The sequence below is a fragment of the Melanotaenia boesemani genome, chromosome 10 (genome assembly GCF_017639745.1).
Source record: "Melanotaenia boesemani isolate fMelBoe1 chromosome 10, fMelBoe1.pri, whole genome shotgun sequence".
NCBI lineage: Eukaryota > Metazoa > Chordata > Actinopteri > Atheriniformes > Melanotaeniidae > Melanotaenia > Melanotaenia boesemani.
Window position 1 is genome coordinate 17,083,784 of NC_055691.1, and position 23,253 is coordinate 17,107,036.

Genomic DNA, 23,253 nt, shown 5'->3' on the forward strand with positions numbered 1-23,253 from the left:
TCTCCGGGTTTGTGACACATTAGTACAAACCAGAATGGCTGTAGAAATAAAGCCTTCTGATTGGGGGAAGAGTTTAACTGAGTGAACAATGCTTAGGCCCATTATGAAAGTGCCTGAACTGATTTAGAATTGGTCTTCACACTTAAGTTTGGGCTTTCATGGCAAAAAAATTCATTGTGAAAGAATTTAAAGCTGCTTGAGAGGCTATTTTTAGATGCCATTGTCATTTTTAAGCATTTAAACATAAATAATTAACTTGTGTAAGTCAAACAAACAGAGAGAATGGGGTTATACAATAATGAAGGGAAACAATGAGAGACACACACACGGAGTACAAAATTAACATAATCAGATAGTAATAAGTCATGTCATCTACTGGCAGCTCTTCAGCTCTGCTGGGCTACGTGGGTGCAGGTCAAAAGATAAAGTGGAGCAGAGATGTGTCACTGGTGCCGAATCACTTAAGTAGCTGTTCTCAGTCTTAAAAAGCTCAAGAGACAAAAAAAAGCTACCTGCAGTATGTGGGGTTTATAATCTGATGCATGACTTCACTTAACCCTGTTAGATAATTACTGGGGTTATGTTTTCAATGGCATACATTCGTCTGCCTGTGTGTCCATCTGTCTGTTAGCAACATAACTCAAAAAGCAACTGACAAATTTTTGATCACATTTTCAGAAATTCTCAAAAAGTGGAACAAGAAACAAGTGATTGGGTTTTGAGGATGATTCAGTTCCCCACCTAAAATGATTTAGAACCCTAGAACAACATTCCAATACACCCCCAGAACCACCAAGACCAAGAGGTCATTTTGACACTGTGCTAACACAGCCAAAAATATAGGTGGCATTTACAGCCAATTTCTTTTGCCTTTGAAACTTTTTTTCATTCAGAAGTAGACAAAGCTTCATTAAATATATATTTAATTGATAAGCATGTGGGATTACTTGGGGCTTGTATGGGGCTTCAAATACTTCTATTCTATGCTACAGTCATTTGGCAGACACTTTTCTCCAAATTGACTTACATTTGAGAGTAAGAACAACACAAGCAAGAATTCAAACAGGAGGGGACATCATAATTAAGTGGTAGTCAGACTGCTGTGAGTCCAATTGGATTCAGATGCTAGAGGCAGTGCTTTCTTTTTTTTTTTTCTATAATAGTCCTGTGTTTAAATACAAGATCACAAATTCATCACACATCATCTTGGGCATAAGTGCACACAGCTTATTCAGTGCTGAGTTGATCCAAAGAGCTGGTCAAATCTTTTTAACTCATTCTGATGAGAAGAAGAGTTAAGCTAAGTGAGGAAATGCTCCTTAAACAGGTGAGTCTTTAGCTTGCTCTTAAAAGTGAACAAGGCCTCTGCAGATCAGACAGAGTTTAGTAGATCGTTCCATCTCCGGGGAACAACAGAGGAAAAGAGTCTAGCTACTGATTTTGCGCCACGTTGTGGTGGGAGCACTAGGTGTCTTTCACTGGCAGAGCGTAACTGTTTAGAGCAGGGGTGCCCAAGTTCGGTCCTCGAGATCTACCATCCTGCAACTTTTAGATGCAACTAGGGCTGGGCGATATGGCCTAAAAATAAAATCTCCGATTTTTTATAACCAAATCCGATTTCCGATTTTAATCGATTTTTTTTCCTTTTCTTTTACAAAACATAACTTATTAAAAACATTCATTTGTTTATATAGATGAATGCTAGCAAAACTAAAGCACATAATGTCATGGCTCTTCCACCATATAAACGACTTCATATCTTACATTGAAATATGCGACACAATGCATCCGTGATCTCTTTCCATCTGGATCCTTATCATACAGGATCCACTGCAGAAATAATTCCCCTGATGAAGGTTGTCTCTTAACTAGGGTTTGTGGGTTAAGTTGATTTCTGCATCTCATAGAGAGCAGCATTTCTCACTGCAGTTATACGCACAGCTAAATCCCAGGCGTGAGTGAAGGGTCACTTTACTAAAAATCTGTCAGACAAACGTTCTGGTGTGGAGGGAGGGCTACGTCTGCTGCTAACTAACCATGGAAAAAAATCCCGATTTTCAAAAAAATTAATCTCCAGAAATGGAAAATTCGATTTATCGATTTTATCGATTAATCGCCCAGCCCTAGATGCAACCCTTCTCCAACACACTTCAATCAGATGTCATCTGCATGTCATTCAGCTCTGCAGAATCCTGGTAACGAGCCAGTCATTTGATTCAGGTGTGTTGGAGAAGGGTTGCATCTAAAAGTTGCAGGATGGTAGATCTCGAGGACCGAACTTGGGCACCCCTGGTCTAGAGGGAGTGTAGCTATGGACAGATTTAGCTGAAGCTGTCGATCCTTCATCCATGCAGAGATATCAGCAAGGCATGCATTGAAACGGTTGTGTTTTCGGGTGGGAAAGAAAGGAAAAGCTGAGTGTCATCTGCATAGCAGTGGTAGGAGAAGCCAATCACTCACCATTCACCAATCAGCTAACATATAACAAAATTAAACTAAATGTTTTTTAAACATATTTATATATTTTTAGCAATTATTTGAAGGGTAAAAAAACATCATATAATGCTAAAGTAATAAAACAAAGAGCTGGATGTCAGTTGATATTAATTTATTGTATTGCATGTCAACAGCTCAATCATGAACACAAGCCGGGTCATTCTGGCATCCCAGAGTAGGCTGGAATTCAGTAGTGGTTGAAGGATGCTTCAATAGTTTGTTCGAAATCATGTGTTGTTAAACTTTAGATAATCAGGCTAAGAACAGAACAAAAACAAAATGTTTTTGGCATCCAACCAATTAAACCAGAGCTGTCAATTGGATTCTGACAGAATTTTTAATACAAATGAAATCTTTGATCTGATCTTCTAGATCATGCTTTAGATTAGAGATGATTTTCCATCTGGAAATCTTTCTAGTGCCCCCAAAATGTCAGATCCTTATGATACTGTCATAGTACCCATGCAAACCTGAAACCTGCAATACAGGGCAGACTTGTCAGCACAGTCTGAAAGAACAATGCATTCTCACAGTTAAGTTCTGAATCACACTTATACTGACGGAACCTGAGACATGACAGAATCTCTCAAATGTTTACTTCTAAGATCAATTCTTTTTTCTGTGTTGGTGTCTACAGACAGATCAGAGGCTGAACAATTTCATATGATGGGATTTAATTCTGTTGTTTCAAGCTTTAGGCCTCTCTAAGACTAAAGAGTTGAGCTTCCACTTCATTTACTCTGGTTCCAAAATACCATATCTGCTTTTATATTCTTGAGGCTATTGTGTTTAATAATCCTGTTATATATATATATTTCCTATACTGAATTATTAATGTAAACGTTTAATCTTCACTTTTTATTCTTCTCACGATACAAAGCTCTTTTGCAAGATTATCTGTGTGACTTTATCCAGTTACCAGCCCGTTTTCTCTACAGTTAACATTTTTGTCATTGTCGGCATATAACCATTAACTGGCTGTAGCATTCGTGCTGTGTTTGCTCTGCGTTCTCATATGTATAAACAAAGGAAGTCTCCCGTGACCACATGCTGTCAGGACCAACAGGATAAGAAATGTTAGAAGCAGACACTGCAGAGCAACAGCAAAGCAACTGCTACCCACTAGTTTATTATTTGTCAGTGTGGCAGATGACTTTAAGTCAACAGATTCTGTCCTTAACAAACTTTTAGCTGCGGTTCACCGCTATCTCAGAAGAATTAAAATGATTAAAAATGGTAAAAATGGTCTGTACTTACATAGCGCTTTACTGTACGTGGAATTATACCCAAAGTGCTTTACATTATGTCACATTCACCCATTCACACACACATTCACACACTGATGGCGGAAGCTGCCACGCAATGTGCTCAACCACGACCCATCAGGAGCAATTAGGGGTTTGGTGTTCAGTAGGTATTTTCTGTTTTAAAACAACAGTGGCGTCCAGTATGGTTCAGTGTTTTTATTAGCTTGTGGAAGACAACTATGAAATAATTCGATCAGCCTCTCATCAACCTGATCTACTTGTTATTGTTTTCAAAATGTTGGTTACCACACAAATTCAGCGAGAAGATTCAGATATTCAGGCCACACGTCATCCGAAACTGACCAATCACATAGGAGTACCTCCGGGTAACCGTCTGCGTAGCAGGGGTGCATGTCAGGTCTAGAAAAGGTGCGCATCGAGCGTCTGTGGACCTACGCAGCACCTAAGGAGGTGACTTAGACGCCACGCGAGTATAAATACGCCTTAAATGAAAGAGGCTCAATCTTTCAGAAGTAAAATATGGAAAAGGGCACTAAATTATGTGAAGTTTTATACAGGGTTTAAATGATTTGATAATTATGCCATCCTTTTTAGACAAAAAATAATTTTACAAAGCATGTTCTTTTCAGTTTAGTTCAGACAATTTTGTTAATCCTTAAAGAGTACTGAGTTTAAGCAGTCCACCAAGACCATACACTAATAAACAAGCCAGTCAGAAATATGTCAGAGATAATAAACAGAGTTATACTCTTTATTTAGTTGCATGACTTCTCCTAAAACTGACATTAAAAAGTCTTTTGTTAATGCAAAAGAGAGCAGTGCAAATGTTCCACAAGTCTACAAGAGATAGACAAGCTTTGTTCAAAGACACTTTAATTAAATCTGATGTTCTGCATGAGTCCCTGTTGTTGCCCTTCACTTTGATGTGATCATATTTTTATTGATTCTGTGAAAATCAACCTTTGTGCCCCTCAAATGTTTACTGACAGATCTATTTATAGTGCACTTGATTGGTTTGACAGGATGAGCTACACACTGCGTCTCTACCCTGACTCCAGCTCAGGACCTCTGTGGTCTTCCCAGACTTGTTCTTCTGCTCCTTTTTCTCATAAACCTGAATTAAACCAACTTTTTAAATTATTTACTAAACATCCTGCCATTGTACTTGCCACTTATGAGAATTTAAAAATTATTTTGCACAAAAAGCCAGTATATATTTCATCCTTGCAACCTTTAAAGATATTTTTAATGCCATCCTAAGGACATATTGCTAGTGCTGTTTCCAAAGATGTACACAATGGTTATAAAGTGGCTCTGATAGTAAAGTGCAGCTCCATCAAGGCGCAGGATTGGGGTCCTTGAGTCCTGATGAACCATTCTATCTCAATTGTGGCTATATTTCTTGAGGAGGGTGGGTATCAGAGAAATCCATCACAACCAATCAGAAGCAGCAGACAGAGTAGCGTCCACCTCTGTTGTTACTGGTGATGGTACAGTGCAGAAGCAACTCCTCCACCCCCCAGAGCCTTGAAAAGAATGCTTTGGGGCATTCTGTTGCTATGGCAATGTTGAGATGAGGCCATTTTTGGCTTTAGATAAGTCCCCACTTTTGCCCATAGCAATAAATAATGCCAAACAGCAGTGGCATTTTGCAGAGGAGATTAAAATGTTTTACTGCAATAAAATCACTACTGCTGCAATGGTTAGTGGATGACAGTGGAGCAGTGTTTGCGCAAACCGAGAGGAAGTCAGCACAATGATTGACAGCCTGACATGCTAATGGTGAAAAGTCTGCAATGCATGCACACTCAAAACACTTGACAGCATCCTGGCGGGCCCCTATCTAAAAGAGGAAGGGTTTTTGCTTGCATGTATACTCAAGTCTCCATGGTAACTGAATATAAACTAGCAAAGGAACGAAAAGAAGATCAACAATCTAAGCACTTAAAAAGGTCTGATAAATAGAGCTCTAAAAGCATAGTGAAATAATGTACACACACACACACACACATATACATATATATATATATATATATATATATATATATACACATATATATATATAAAGAGCTATCGATAAAGTTTTAGTTGCATGTAAATAAAAAGGAAGAGGTGTACAATTAAAACAACAATGCAAGTGTAAGGTGACACAGTAAATGTCTGTATACATTCCACCCCTGCAACATCTGCAAGTGGGGCTGGCTGGCTGGCTGGCTGGCTGGATGGATGGATGGATGGATGGATGGATGGACATCAACAAACTAACACCAGTGCAAAGAAGACAGTTAAAGACTCATATTAGTTGGCTTTAAATTCACTGTGACCAGAGGGTCCCATGTGTTGTTAGAACTATAATAACTTATAATAAGAAGACATCCATCAGACATGTAAGTTTATTGTTTGCTGCTGAACAAAAACATCTTGTGAGCCACGTTAAATTTGTTTATATAAACCCTTTTTGCACAGTTTTTAGTGTTTCCATTCCCTGTTTTTATTTCTCATCATTTTTTAAATGTAAATTAAAAACAGCAAACCAGATTAGCAGTGAATAGTGAGCCAATTGTGTCTACACAGCGTCACAACCATCAATACTTATGCTTAGATACTCTGGACAGCAAGTGTCACTGCTTTAAAGGAGAAAAAAGGCAAGAAGTGCATTTTGTAAAGTTTATTTTTTTTTAAAAAAGAAGTACAATGATGGTAAATGTGCAGGAAGCAAATAACTCACTGGAAGGTATTATTTGAAAATGTTCATATGTTTAAGCAGCTTTGGATTCATAACGTCTGCAGAACTACCTGCTTGAATTTCAAGAAGTGAGAGATTTTTCCTCTCCCTCCTTTTCCAAATGTGCTTTTCATGCAGTACATGGCAGGTTACAAAAAATGAGAGGCTGCACGCCCAGCTGGAAAGATACCAAATTGCACAGCATGCGAGCTATTGTGATATCTCTGTGGAACATAAGCTAAACTTTAGAGGGGATATTTGCAGTCCCCTTGCTATCCTTTTTTTCCTCTCCCCTTTCAGGATTCTTGCTACTTAAGACTTACTTATTAAATTTTCACTTTAGAATCATGCTGTGAGTTTGGCCTGTGTTTAATATGGTTCTTTGCTTTCACTGGAATTGAACAATACTGTGGAGTCCCTTTAGAAATTCTGCAAACATAATTTCATGTGAAATGAAGGTAAAAACTAAATGGATTACAGAAGTTTTTGTTGTCATTGTTTCTTTAGCTGTATATAGTATGGTTACAAAACATATTTTGGGTGTTATGATAACCTGAGTCCAGACCTGAGATACAGTTCAAATCCAAAGATTTAACTGATGGAACCAGGAAGCTCTATCTTTTATCAGTCTAGTGTGTATAACAGCAATCTTAAACCCTTGTTCTTGAGGGCTACTATCCTGCAGGTTTTAGATGTTTCCCTGCTTTGACACACTTGACTCAAATGAATGGGTCAATGTGCAGAACCTGACAACAAACAGTTGGATCCACTTCATCTGAATCAGGTGTGTTAGATAAGGAATCTTAAAGCCTGAAGGAAAGTAGCCCTCGTGGACCTCGAATGTATGTGGACCCACAGCACAGAAATAAATGGCTTACTGTAAGAGAATAAAAAAAACAGGTACTTTAGAAAAGTAATTACCTACCAATAAAAACACAGTTTTTGATTAAATATCAAATTTTTCTGACACTGACCTCTGTTTTGTTACATGTGGTACCTTTAAGATCTCCAGTCTATAGCTAAGCCCCTTAAACTGCATAGAGTTATTACTGAACAATTATTAGTGACAGGTATCAAAAGCTGGCTCTGGTCCCAGTTAAGACTCGTTTCCCACAATAACAAGCGCTATGATTCTACAATAAACAACATTATTTATTAAACTATTAATCTTTTTTTTTTTTTTTAGCTTGAGGCCGACAGATGTACAATTTATTGTTTCATGTAAGAAAAGCTGTCTTTAATGGCCATGCAGCAACACCAAATTGCTCTCTGACCATCCACTGTAGCACCATGTGAAATTCACTGTGACTAAGTCAAACCCATGGCTCCCATGTTTAATTTAGGTGATGAACCACATTAATCTCTGTGATTAAACATTTCTAAGCAAGACCAAATCAAACCGTACAACACACTGACATAAGGCCTCCTCAGCCCTTAATTATATAACCAGATTCTCCTTAGTCTCAGCACTGGACTATCCGCTCCCAAAAGGCAGTTAAAACTAAAACATGAAAACATTCTGCGAAGCCAAATAACTCCAAACTCTTTCTAGGGACACTTGTAATCATTATGGGGATGCAGCAGCAGCTTAACCAGGCAGACACCACATGGTTTCAGCCTTTTCTTATTCTTTATAAAGCTGTGGCTAATTATAGAATTGGCCCAAATTTCTGCCACTCCAGTTTCTTTCAGTATCAGACATTTGAGTCTGTTTACTTGAAATTTTAATAATTCAAGGAAAGACGGAAGAAATCCTACTGACAGAAGTGAGATAGAGTAATATGAAATAAGGTAATGCAGACGTTTTCCTCCACAGGCTTAGAAAGACATGTTAAAAAGAAAAACACATCAAGATACATGCCAGCAAGTTACAAACTACCAACATAAATTCAAAATTTGATAAATTGTTCATTTCCACTGTTGGAGTTAACCACTATACCAGCATTCACTGAAAGTTGACTTTACAAATGTGAAAGATCGAACCCCACAACAACTTGGGTATTGTGGGTATTAATAAAAACCAAATATTCTTGTATACTAAAAATGTTTTTCATGAACGGAAAAAAATCCAGGAGCTAAAAATAATGTCCTTCCTTCCTTTAAATCCCGAGTTGCACATATGCTCCTTTTTACTTTTCTTGACACATGAGCTCAAATCTATTTTAGAAGTACCTGCAGCTGAAACATTAAAAGTCTGGACCTCTGTGGCATAACACAGGTATAAAATGGCATTTCAAGTCTCATTAGAGGGTGGAAGGAGAAATGTAGTTTACCCACTGACACCAAGAAGAATCACTCCAGTTCTGTTGTAGCCTATGCTTTCCAATGAGACTGTAGTCAGACAGACTTTCTTCTTGTTGCCAATGTGGTAAATGGAAAACATGAAATGGAAATGTGTTGGGGTTGTTCCATTTATCCTACTTTACTGTTTTCTTCTGCAACAAACTGTACTTAACACCTTGCCTGACTGCCAAGATACTATTGCTGTACTCAACAAAGTCACACATATGAAAGTGGAATTTTTTTTTATAGAGAATGTGTTAGAAATATGCACCCAAACCCATACACCAGCTTTCAGCATCCTCAAAAATACATAGAACTTTACTCGTTACTATAATCAAGACAAAGTAATTGCAAACCTAATTAATTTTTTATTTAACTGACTGGCACATTTATATATATACATACATATACACATATATATGCCATTTTATACCTGTTATTTATATATATATATATATATATATATATATATATGTATATATATGAGAGTCAGTTAAATAAAAAATTAATTAGGAGCTTTGCAATTAGTTTGTCTTGATTAACAGAATTTTAATCACAAACAATATTTAACTAACAGCTCCAGCTCTAATTAAGAGTGTACAACATGTTACAGTGCTTAATTTTTTTTATTTTTTTGTCGACACTCTTCATTAACAGGCATTAGTATTTGACGGTAAGTCAGGGCAGGAAAAGCCAGTTTCAGCTTTGCATGTCTCACTTAGTCTGATCATGGAGCTCTGACTGCAGCTCATAACTGGGTGCTGCATGAGGACCGAGGCTGGGGGAAGGGCCTGCAGCAGGCATCACCAGTAACAAGCACCCAGCACTCATTGCGAAGAAGTAAACGTACTTGCTTACATGCTTTCACATCAGTCTCCAAAAGTCTCCAATAACACCAGAAAAAGTTGCTGGATTTGTCGCTTATTTGAAATGCTTTGAGGCACTAGAGGGGTCTGAAAACTCGCTCAGGTGTGTTGGTGCAGGAATACATGGAAAACCTGCTGGATTGCGGCCCTCGTAGGACCGAATTGAGCAGCCCTGCTATAGTCCATCCATCTGTATCTACCTGTTAACCCTAAAATCCCACAAAATTTTAGATGCAGCCTTACAGTGTGGTGGAAGAACCACCCTATCTCATTGGAATTCATACTGTTCTTGCTTTGTAGCTGTTGTCTAACATCTAAACCATGATTCTTTCACCTTTTTCCACAGTTAGCACTACATCTGAATAAATCCAATCAATTCTAAAAGAAAAAAAAAACAACCAAAATACATTCACTACCATCTGTTTTCTGTGATGGATTTCACAACCAAATCTTCACTGTACTCTCAAATGTCCCTCTGCTACATTTAGAAGAAAAAAAATTGTTTATTTTCATTTACTCACATTTCACAAATCAGACCGGTTGAAACAAGACAAGAATTTTAAGAAGGGTGACATTTACACACAGAGTCCCACCTAAGAATATGAAATTAGCTTGTGGCACTGAACATTATTCCATTTTCCCCGTCCGTCTTGACAAAGGCAGGATATACAACCAGCAGGCTGACTTTTTCAAAGCAATTTTGGCATTGTTTATTACTGAAAGTTCATTTTGAGCTTGCATAATTCCTGCTCAGTATCAGACAGTTCTGACATTGATGAAAATTTACTGAACTTAGCTTTGAGCAAACAAGGCTGTTGTTGAAGCATCAATCTGAGATTCAGGCTTCTGTATGATAACATGTAATGAAAAGAAATGATGGAGCGAGAAAATCCTCTTGTGAGAAGCTGCCACAATGAGCCACTTGGTGAGACAAATATATTTTTTTAAATCCAGACTATAAGAGTTTATGAATTGAAAACAGACTGATCAAAACCTCTAGATTCTGTTTGAAGTACTCCCCGCCATCTTGGGCATTTGCTAGGCATCGATATTAAGTCTTTGATACAGTTTTAGACATCATTACACTGCAGTAATAAAAAGACTTTACTTTTAAGACGATAGAAAAGGCAAATGTTTGTTTATTTTTGTTTTCTTTTTTTTTTTTTTACATGGCTTAAAGGTTCAATTGACTAATTTTGCTGTTGAAAAATGTGGATGATTAACCAGTAATTTATTCCTATACTCCTAATATCAAACTGCAGAAAAACATTCCTACCTTTCGATGCATATCAACCCACCACTATGATCTTTTTGACTTGTTTGCAAAACATACAATATTTTTAGTTTTTGCTTTTGCACTTTGACTACCTGTGGTTTTCATATTTGTTCAACAGTTAACCCACAATCCACCTGCCACATAATCACAGCTACAAACAAAAACAGAATATCAAAGACACTGCAGCGATGACAGCTCCCTCCTGTGTGCCGCCCCATCCAAGGCTGCTGCTGTGACAGCCCGACACTCTGAGACACAAGGCTGCCCTCCCTAAGAGAACCTGTTGGGAAATTCATTCTGTCAAAGTGTCAACAGGATCAAACATCCAGCCGAGGCAGCATGACAAGACTTGGGAGGAGTGGACAGTGAGACCCTCCTGAACATTCCTTATGAAAGGATTGCTCAGTTGCATACCCATCTATTCAACAAGCAGTTGAGACTGTTTACCAGGCTGACTTATTAACTTTTGTACATATTTAACCAGAGTTAAGATTCATCAATGCCAGAAATGTATATATTAAATGTCACTGTACCATCAAAACAAGTCAGAAATGCATATTTTTTTAAGGTTAGAAAAGTTATATATTGGTTTTTAAAAACCTTGTACACAATTACCATGTCCCTTCCTCAACTAACCCCACTGCTAAAAGAAGCTGCTGCTTTGCCTTCAGATCAATTTTAGAAAAGCTTATAATTTGCTCACCAGCAAGAGATCCTTTTATGTAAATCAATTTCATGAGCTAACTAAAGATGACAGGGATAGCACCCCATAATAAATTTCTTCCTGCTGACGCACATTATTCATTCCAAGTCTAAAGATTAGAAGCCGATCATCACACACACTTTGGCATCCTAATGTTAGGGAGAGGTTAAGGTTCACCCTTCAGTTAAAACAGTCAATTAGTAGTTCCTAAAAGTGTCTTTATGAGATGACTGTATATATGTAGATGAACAGACAAAAAGAGTGTGTGACAGTTCATATGTGAGTGTGCGTGTTCGTGTGTAAGGCTGAGGTAAAGGCTTTCAGACAATCTGCTCCGTTCACCTCCTGCTGAGCCACCAGCCCAAATCCATTTACATCTCTGAGCCGTTTTGAGGCTGATAAACACACACACACACGTGCGCGCACACACACACCTACCTTGGGTAGTAGAAAATCCTCATATGCAGACATAGTGCAAAACTCTTATGTCTTAGTCCTGGCACATGCAGAGTTGTGAGAGAGTCTGTGTCGTGACCTTTGTCTCATGTTGCACCCTGTCTGTCCAGTCCAGTCTTTTTTTATTTTATTATTTCTAATAAACACTCCGTAAACTCAGCAAAACACTTTATCCAAACAAATACTGTCAAACTTACTTAACACAATATAACTTGGTAAAGTACCTGCACTTCACTAAATGTCCAGTCCATCGACTGCTTTCATCAGCAGGTCAAAGACAGCCGACACACTGACTCAGAGACCAGATGAATCAACACACACAAACGCAAATACAATCAATACTCTGAAGCAAACATGAGCAGATCCTCATTAAGCTTTCAAGCTCACCTCAAGCCTCCATGGCTGACTGATGCCGTTGGATTATGATGGATTAGCGGACCAAACAACAGAGTCTGGCTGAGGACTTTCTCAAACAGCGAAAGAACGCCTCGTTATTTAAATGCAAACACGCGGGATTACACAGAATGGGGGAGGAGCAAGCTAGTGTCAATGATGGGCCTGTTGACAGGTGAGGGAATCATTAACTAGAGCAGACTAAGCACTGGATCACTGAACTGAGTCTCTGCAAAAAACTTTATTTAACAGCTTCTTTTTTGCAATATGAGTGTCTCATGTTTAGCACTTTCTAATTAAAGGAACAGTCTGAATTCTAGGAGATATTTGACAAACTAATGAAGGAATGTCCCCACAAAGAACTGTTGGAGTCATATAACTTTATTGAGTATCAACTCCTTATCAGTTCTTCCTGAACTTCAGTGTGCTCCCTTGATACCTAAAAAATGTTCCCTTATCAGCTAAAGACCAAAAGGGAATATACTTGCCAGTGGGACAGATGTAAACATTAATGCTTTAAACAGAGAACTGCAAATCCAGGGAAATAATTGAAAATTGAAATGAGTAAAACAGTAGGTAGAAACAAAACTACATAAAAAAACAAGACAAAGAAAATGAAAAAGAAGGGAATTAAAAATGTGGGTAACCTGTTTTTCTGAGTTCTGATTTTCATAGGATTTGCTATGAGGTGGCAGCAAACTATAGTATGTCTGACCATACTGTCGTGATTTTTAAACTAGTCGACTTTATTTTTTAAAAACAATCACAGTCAAGTTCATTTTTCAAGAAGATTCTATCACAGTGGTTCGGGACACTGCTCTGCTCAAGTGATTTCTCCATGTACTTTGAACTCAAGACTTGTTATGAATTTCCATAGCAACAGAACAGTTGTTTACCAGCGGGATCAATAGATGGAGAGCTCCAAAATCAAGATAATCAACTAAATAACACAAGCAAAGAGGAAGCAAAGAGGATGCAGGGCAGGAGTGAGGCAGAGAGAAAAACGGTGGAAATTCAAACCATTTCTTCCAACCGTTCTTATGGGTAACGTGAGATTGCTAGCTTACAAAATGGACGAGCTTCCGGTGCTACAGGGGAGTACAGTATTATGTGAGACATGGCTGCATGGACTCTAATGTGTCTGTATATAGCTTTAAGTGCGTTAGGAAAGTCAGCGGAAATCTAAAGGGAGGATGAATTGCAGTGCTTTTTAACCACCATTAGTGCCATCCTGGACATGTCACTGCAAAGGAGAAGATCTGCACAAGATGTTGCATATCTTCTTTAAGTCTGTTGGGGAAAGTGGGCAGCAGCATCAGAACCAGAGACTTCTGAGTTCTGTTGAGACCAAATAAACTGATCAAGGAGGCTGGTTCTGTGCTGTGGATGATGCTGAAAATAGTGGAAGATTCTTCACATCCTCAACACAACACTGAAGAAACAACAAAGCGTGTTCAGTGTGAGGCTTCTTCACATCTAATGCAAGAAAGTAAGGTACCAGAGATCATTCCTGCCAGCAGCCATTGCCCTCCAGAACAAGGCTTTGCTCTATTTAATTCATTTTATTGTTAAAAAAGATAATAATAAAACCCTGCTAAAACATTGCAGTTTCCTTCTGGGATCAATCTTTTTTTTCTTTTTCTTTTCATTAAATTTCATTTAATTTACTTCAGCAAATTGTCAAATTTCACTCAAATCCATGAGGTGATTGGGCTACAGGTGGAAGACTCAGAGTATGAGTCAGAGTACAGAGAGCAGATAGGGAGTGAATAGAGCTTGTTAGTTTGTTTTAGAGCTAGGAGCTATTTCCTGGATTCCTATGTTCTCTCCCTCGCTTTGCCATGTGCTGGTTAATCTGAGAGGTTACTGACCTGCCCGGTGGTCTAAAGTATGACTCACTGATCAGCACAACGCCCCCTTTCAGTGAACCAACACCACCAAATTCACATCAACTATGCACAGAATGAACAGATAAGAATAATAGGATATAAAGTATAGATGTACTTAAGCTCAACAGTGTGCAGGTGCACATCCAACATTGCATGCTTATTCTTTTATCATTAGATCCCTTTTAAAAACATGTTCTTCTTTAGCTCAAGCACACAGGCATATCAGGGGTAACTAGTAATGGTAAATCAGTATTCTAGTGGCTGAGCTGCAGCAGACGTTACAGGTTAGGGACTGTTACAGTATCTGACAAAAACAGTGGTGTGGGCAAAGGTCTGCTCTCCCCTGAGGGAATGAGGATTGATGGTGTTCATTTGAGAGTGGGTCTGAAACCAGGTGATAAATGTAATGATGTAATTCCAGCTCCAGAAAGGGTGGGGTAAGGGACAAAATGGAAAAAGAACGATGTAATCTTATGTAATGTCTGTATGTTATTAGAGAAATACAGATGGTTATCGTTCAAACAGCCAAAGTTGTTCACCTCAGGAGTGTTTTGCATAAAATCGCCCCACTTCCTTCCACTATATCACGATTGACCAACAAACAACACTAACTTCTATTATTCTGCACAGGAAAAACCAGTTTCCTGGTTCTGTTAAAACATTCCAGACAAACCAGTTTAGTTACAACATCTTTGGAAAACACTAAACCCCTTATAATCTTGGCTTCATCTACAATGAAATGCACCGATCCATTAGACTCACTGGATCAACAACTGTCACCAACTGAAGTTAACATTCCCCACACAAAACAGCTGTTCAAGTCTTACTACAGGAACAGTGCACATAAATAAAACACAGTTCATTAAACCAGGCATCAGGTCACTTTTAGACATCACAGAGGGTTGTAACCGCAAAAGGAAGCTGAAGAGAGGAGGCAAACATTACCTGCAGGGTGCATGATAGAAGGGATATCCAGGGTGAGGGATGTGATTGCAGTAACCGGACTGATTCCACATGATTTTTCTCTTGTTCTGTGTGATGACAGTTCACAAGTGCCAAGAATTTTTCTTTCTGCTTTCTATTTCTAGTGCCGTGGAATCAGACGGAGGCTTCTGGGAGTCGCATTAATCAGCGTCGCTTCTCTCGTCTTTTGAGTGGATCCATGGGGAGAGAATGAGAGGTGGTGGGTTTGACGGTTGAGATTACTAAGAAGATGAGGTGAGAAAATGACGTGACGAGCCAAGCGAAAACAAGAGATGCAATGATGTCAGGTGAGTCAGGTCTGATGTGGTTTATACACCTGGAAATGCAGTCTGCTCTTGCTGCCAACAGCTCAGCACAGTCTGAGTGGACTGCCCCAGGTGAAGTCTGACATCACAGGTTACTTCGTTTGTCCTGCCTGGATCCAGTCATTTTTCACCCCCCCTGGTCTCAGGAGTAATCAGGAATAGCAGCTGTCGTTGAGGTCAAACTTGCTGAACTGTATCTTTCGCCTCTTTAACCATGTGATAAATCACGTTACATCTCAATGATTTGGAGAGTACTGCCAGAGTTTTCTACCTAACAGGTGCAGATATACATCTGGCAGCTTTAAAGAGGAGAGGCAGATTTTGTAAACACCAATTTCTCTATCACTCTGTTGCCAAAAAGGAGCGATTTATGCCATCTACGCCTGCAGCACATTCTCTCCAAACTTAAAAAGAAGCCACAAATCCATCTCTTGCTGATGTGAGCAGGTAAAAATCCACAGCCACAGCGTTCCTTCCACTATCTAGTTTGCCTCTGAGGTAGCTGGCGCAGATACAAGTGCTTATTCCCCAAATCACGGGCTGCTCACCAGCTCTACAGCCTCACGAAACAGCAGCGGTGCACAGAGCTGAATGACTGAGCATACTCACAGAGAGAAAGGAAAGAAGAGGGAGAAAGGCGGGATGTGGCAGTGAGGGAGTAAATCTATCAGGACTGTGAAAGAGAGAGAGAGAGAGAGAGAGAGAGAGAAAGAGAGAGCGCGAGAGAGAGAGAGAGAGAGAGAGAGAGAGGGGGAGGGAAAACAAGGAAGAGGTTAACAGAGCAGAGTTGCATTCCTTTTCCCGCCTCATTCTCATCTGACACTATACACACCGCTGGGAGGAGAATGAGCGTGAGGAAGATGTTAAAGAGAGGGAAGAGGGGCAGGATGCGACACCTTTTAAAATGTACCTAACAAATGGGATTCAGTGTCATTCAAAGATATGAGATCAAACGCTTTTTTGAAAACCCTCCCGTACTTTTGCTTTATAGTCTGAGGAAACCAGCCAGCAGTGAGATTCATGGAAAACATGTCCTGTTGCTGATTACAGTGCTGCTGTTTGTCATAAAAAAAAAAAAAAACATCAATGCCAAATAGCACTGGCAAAAACTCACCACTTAACACTTCGTAAGAAATATCAGAGTAGTGAAAGGTCGTATTTTACTCCAACCAGGATCTTTTCCTGAGCAGAACCCAGATGCTGATTCCTAAACTTAACCAAGGTTTTTTTTTTTTTTTTTTTTCTTCCTTTCCCAAACCAAACTTGTTCCATTGCTGGTACAGAACTTGGGATGTCGACAGCGTATCATCCACAATAATACCGACAGATTTTTTGATACCAGTAGAAATTGTAATATCATGATATTACATGGTCACACATTTCTGGTGTGATGTCATTTAACTGCATTTCAACCCATGCAACACAGGCGAGCTCAGCTGAGTGAGTAAACAAGAAAACATGGCAGAGCACAACAAACAGCGATGTCAACAAATTATTTATTTTATTAAAATTATTTTGCCGTAATAATCTCTGCTATTTTGTCACGTTCCGAAAGATACGCATGTTTCTGCTGTTTCTAAAGGGCAAATACGGCAAGTTACCTTCCACCACTGTTACTTAGTGACTCTGCAGCTTTAATTATAGAATATTCAGACATTGACTCTTTTTCAAAAAATCAGTAGCAACAAATCTAGCGACTTTTTCGTGCGTCATTGGAGGCTTGTAGAGACTGGCGTAAAAGCACGTATCTTTATTCTTCCCAAAGCACTCACCTGGTGTAGTATTAGCCAATTAGGGGTGAAAAATCGCCCCTTTTCTGCCTTTAATTGGATTTTTATCAAAGTGTCATTCTTCTAGCTTGGATATGGGGGCGATGAATACAGAATAAGCAGACAAACATGCGGGGACATAACAGTCTTACCCTTAAACCTGCAAAATGTCAGGTGCACCAGTAGGTCCAAGAAAAAAAGTTACTTGCACTGAACAAATTTTTGGTCACATATACAACGAAAATTATCGTAATCTAGAGTCCTTATATTTTATATCACCAGGCACATCTGTGAACACTCTCCAGCATGCTGTATAGAGCTGCATTTGTGATCACTAACCATTTGCTTAACACATTTGCATCCTACTGTAACCTCCAAATGTACACTCATTTTCTGCTTGACTAGACACAGCATCCCCCAAGATGAGCCATGCTCTTGTATGGAATTCTATCCATCTTTTGTACAATGTCAACAATTGACTTTCACAGATTGGTAGCACACTCACAAGAGAATTCATCCTGCCAAGCTCAGGCGATGTGTTTTAGGAACCAAGAACTTATTTCCGACTGAAATGATCGATGCTGACAGCTACAGGTGGGTTTCAGGTAAGATGACGCTAAAAGTTGCTCCTGAAGATAAATCAAATAAAAATGAACACCTTGTGATGGCCTGTCCGCCTTTCTCCAAACACTTAACAATAACTACCTAAATGTGTGATTACACTGAACTGCATAACCAAAATTAAGGATGCAAGGTGTACTGTTTATTTAAATAAGGCCAGACGAAGTGCATGTTTTCAGGTGCTGTTTGTAAGTTGGATGAATTGCAGTAGGAAGAGGTCAGCTGATTCACTGATGTGAAATTGTGTTTTTACTGCTCAAAACTTTTATTCTATCAGCTACTATAAATTCAAATTCAGTATAGACCTTTAGTGCATTCTTCAAAAATATGATCACATTACTGAGAGCATATAAACAGAGTCTTGCTCGGAAAACTAAATAAATAACAATACAGTAGTTAAAATATTACAGGTGAGCAAAGATACAGAAAATAGAAATAAGAGAGGACGCCAGGTAGAAATGAAAACTGCAAAATGTCTATTTTAGTCCACAGCAGTTTATCCAAAAAAGCCTGCAACTGGACTCAAACCTCCCAATTAGAAACATGAAGCCTGCAAGTAAGAGTTCACCTCTGTCGAGCTAAACAGAGATGCACAGCATCCCCGGAGAGGGGGTCTACTCCAGTGCCCTACTAAGCAGAGTAGAACCATGACCCTGCTGCAAGGACGACTCCCCATGTGCCTTGGGGAAAAAAAACAAAAACAACTGGTGACACGGCTGCAAAGCTGGCAGAATGGCAGCTCCACTCAGTGCAGGTCAGAGTCCAAATATGTAATCTGATGTTAAGAGGCTTAACAAGGTGCAATTGTGTAGCTACAAAATCACCTTATGAATATTTGCTGTATTTTTGCATTTAATAAGAGGGATTCTGACATCTAAACCCTGATAACTTCATGACAAAAGTTAGTCAAAAACATGGCTTTGTTTGCTCTTTAGCACATACACACTGTTATAAGTCTCTGAACTCTGTGGTCTGCCCTCTGTTTTCTCTTTCCTTTGTCCCATGTGTCTCTCCCTTGTAGGTGCGGGCGTGACTGTCTCTCTGCTCTAACAGGTTCCTGAAGCACAGCTGCAACTCATCAGTCCATCATCCCTGCATTTTACCTACCCCGGTCCTTCCTTCATTCAGATTGCTGAGCTTTCAACAAGTGGAAGATCAGGTCTTTCTGAGATTAAAATAGTCTTGTTCACTCGGTATAACATATCTCTGTAGGAAACCTGTCGAAGCCAAAAGTTGTCATCTGGATCCTATCGCTGCTGATGAATCACTCTCCTGACCCCCTGTCATGGAGCCACACCTGCACTCACAGTCCCAGTATATTCAATTCGTGGAGCTGAAACACATCTGCCTGCCCACTCACCATACCATCAACTCTGCCACTTTCAGTGGAACCATTCTTACCAGTGAATCATTTGAAGCTTTGTCAATAAACTTCATTGTACTTGCAGCTCAAGTACCCCGTTTCCTCTTTGGGTCCAGAAACCTGCCACTGTGACACACTAATGCATTTATGAAATCTTGCACACTGTTTTCATATACTTACTCTGATCTTGCATCACTGTCCTGTGTGTAATTAACTTCCCTCTGTCTAATGGTTAATGTTGATGCCTGTAGCATTTGCGTTTGAAAAAAAGAAAAAGAAATTATTTGCCATTCATGGAAATATGGCAGCCTCAGTGCTTGATGATGATGACGTTCATCTTATTTAAAACAAATTGAAAAATGAAAAGATCAATTTCTTTTCAGCCAGAAAATAAACGTGATGCCCTGTTGCAAGTGGAGCTTGTGTTTCACTCTGATTAAAATAAAACTCTAACTTAAGATACCAATAAATCTAACAAGCAAAGCCACAAAAGTGCACTAATTAGACATTTGCTTAATAACGTGTCTGTGTGTCACCTCTGACATCAATATAATCATAATTTTTTAAATACAGCCTGAAGGAACATCATAATTTCTGGTGTAACTAGCCTGCAATAACATATCTTTTTGCTGAGGTGAAAGTGCAGGAAGAGGAAGAGAAGCAAAAGAAAAGGGAGGTGGAGGGGGTGTGGTGGGAGGGAATGAGGAAGAAAGAGAGGAACAGAAAATAAAAAAAACAGGTGGGACTGGGAAGGGTGAAAAAGAACAGACGAGGTGGACCTGCCCTTTCATCTGCTATTTTTTGTTGTAAAATTTAATTCCAGCACAATCTAATCAGAGTAAGGGAAACACAGGGGACCCTGCTGCTTCCTTTCCTCCATCATCCTCAGTCTCCATAGTTGCTATCCTTGTTTGAAGAGGCAGGTGAACACAATCCGCCCACACACAAATGCACACAAACATGAGAAGTCTTTCACATGTTCTGCAAAGCCTCGCAGACAAACAGAAGAAGTAAAACTCAAAAGGATCATTAATACATTTATGCATTTATGTACGCGTAGACACACGAAAACCAATGCCTTAAAAGAACAGCAATATATGCCTTAGGATATACACAGAACCTACAGCACACATCCAGAGGATGCCACCTTGCAGACATGTGACAGCTGTGTTGAATCATGTCAGTGGGAGAGATGGCAGGAGTGTGATTGTACCCGGGGTTTGGCTTATCTGGCTTTTACAGCCTCAATCCCTGCAACACCACTTGCTTTAAAATGCACATACACACAAAATCTCCAAAAACAACTCCTCAGGCTAATGCCCGTTGTCAAGGTCACAGCTAAGCCCATATTTATGAAAATCCTTTAAAAAACAAAAAAAAACAGTTTCTTTTTTTTTTTTCATTTTTTCTCCCCCCCAGCAAGTTAGCAGTTCAACATAGCAGGCGCATTAAACATTGATGTTGCTCAATAACAACAATCCAGTGATGACTTCAGATATTTACCTTTACAATAATACAGCTCATTATCTGATATCATCACTCAAAAAAAGTTGATGTATATTTGTATGATTTGTTTTTTCCCCGGAGAAATCACAAAAAAAAACATTTAGAGTTAAGGTTAGCTTGAAATTCAGGGACAAAAATGGGGTGCATTGTATCCCGACAAAATCTCTCCTCATTCCATCACCAGCGGCTCAGAATAAGAAATCTGATTTAAGCTCTGCAAAATATCAGTAGCAAGTCATTACCATTTTGGGAAGCTGAGAAATCCAATTTGGATTTTTCTATTATTTTGAGACTTTCACCCTCATTTTGAAGTTCACGAGAGTTCCTGAACTTCACCTGCATTCAGCGAGACTCCATATTTGTTTTCTTACGGAATTAATCAACCATACAACAAAAGACCTCATAGAAAACAGGCTCACAGGAGAAGCTACATGTTTATATGAAAAATGGACACAACACAAAGTAAACTGAGTTCATACAAAGACGAGACTACTGCATCTACAGCTGAGCTCACATGCTGTGGATATACCATGCTTTCATTTATATAATTCCAGAGGGTGTTTAACTGTCTTGGGAGAAGCAGAGCTTTGATGACGCAATAACATTTATACTTGTGTGTGTGTGTGTGTGTGTGTGTGTGTGTGTGTGTGTGTGTGTGTGTGTGTGTGTGTGTGTGTGTGTGTGTGTGTGCACACGTGTTAATATCCCCAGGGATCTTTTGATCCAGTTTCTTCAATCTCCAGTAGCACGCAAAAACACACATTTTCACAACTAATAGATCCCCTCTCTGTTCTTTCCTTTCATCATGTCTTCATGTCCCACATCACTCAAGTTAGAATCACAATAAGAAGAAATCTTCTGTGCTGGATAATGCCCAGAGATAAACAACAAAACATCAATAATAACAACAAACATTTATGTATAAAATTACAGTATTATAACATTAGTTAGTTCATTATACTCTAATCTAGTCAAACCTGATAACTTCTGTGGCGCAGCAGCTCAGTTTCTAGAATGGTTCATGTCTGAAATTGATGGGATGTCTGAGTAGGCTCAGTTTCTTACCTTAAGAAAAATAGTTGACTTTTCAAACAACAAATAGAAGATTAATTCCACCAAGTGTAGCATAGAAAAATTACCTCCTATGTTGTGTTTCTGTCTTGAGAAAACGATCTTAGGACAAGAATTCCGTGTACAAGCATATATAAAATACTGAACAATAGTAAGAACCTAATTTTATAGTATGGTCTTTTGGTCCTTTACCAAGCAACAGCTGAATACATTTGAAAAACCACTTTCTCTCACCTCAGCTTGTTAAAACTGTTGGAGACCTTAGCAAGTCTGCTGTGATCATTTAAATGGTTTACCTGGTTATAATCCAGTAAAACACAGTGATTTAACACTTGATAATCCAGTGGGAAAATATCTCTGTGTCACTTTATTATTTCTGATTAATTATGGGCTCCTCATTCACAAATAAGCATCCAAAAGCCTTATCGGTATGCAAGGCATGCATAATCTGCAAATAGAAAGAAATTCTAATGATCCTATTGAGAACAATGGCCGTTGTAGAAATAACTCACTGCCACAGTGAGGCTCGTGGCCAACACAAAATAATAGGGCATAGTGTAATATAATGTGTGTATATATATATATATATATATATATATATATATATATATATATATATAGATATATATAGATAGATAGATAGATAGATAGATAGATAGATAGATAGATAGATAGATAGATAGATAGATAGATAGATAGATAGATAGATAGATAGATATTTTAGGGGTGGGACTCAGTCAAAAAAAATCTAATTAATTCGAGGCTTTTAAAATAATTATTCTTGATTAATTGCATTTTAATCACATATTTGCCCAAAAGGCAACATTTTTTAATTTAAATGGATTTTAGTGGACGACTGTATCAAATATTAGACACAGACATTAATAACATAAACTCAACCTCTAGTAACATCTAGGAAAATACATACATACATACATCTAGGAAAGTAACATGTTGTAGACTTTTCATTAGAGAAAAGCCAGAGCTGCTAGTTAAAGTACTCAAAATGACACTTTAACTTTAGGTCTGTTCATTTTGGGCAGGGGTATTTTCTGTTTCTTTTTCTACTGTTTTGAATTGAAATTTTTTCAGCCATTTCTAGAGCTTGAGTGTACAATGTTAATGTCTGTGTCTATGACTTGATTCAGGTGTCCACTAAAATCCATTTAAGTGAAAAAATGTTGCTTTTTGGGGGCAAATATTGTTCTGCAATTAAAATGTGATTAATCAAGATGAATTAATTACAAAGTATCACGGTCTTGTCTTGTTTCCTGTTTTA

The 23,253-nt window shown here is 38.6% G+C and overlaps 1 protein-coding gene across 10 annotated transcripts in view; it reads right to left on the minus strand.

Moving 5' to 3' along the window:
* LOC121648203 (pleckstrin homology domain-containing family A member 7-like) overlaps positions 1 to 23,253 on the minus strand; it is a 138,066-nt gene that overhangs the window by 86,079 nt on the left and 28,734 nt on the right. Inside the window, exon 1 of one of the 10 annotated variants that reach the window (XM_041998200.1) lies at positions 15,301 to 16,243. The exons of the other annotated variants lie outside the window; for them this stretch is intronic. Coding sequence (XP_041854134.1) covers positions 15,301 to 15,371 — 71 coding nt within the window. The 5' untranslated portion in view covers positions 15,372 to 16,243. Of the gene's footprint in view, positions 1 to 15,300; positions 16,244 to 23,253 lie in introns of those variants that run through there. 10 annotated transcript variants of the gene reach the window in all.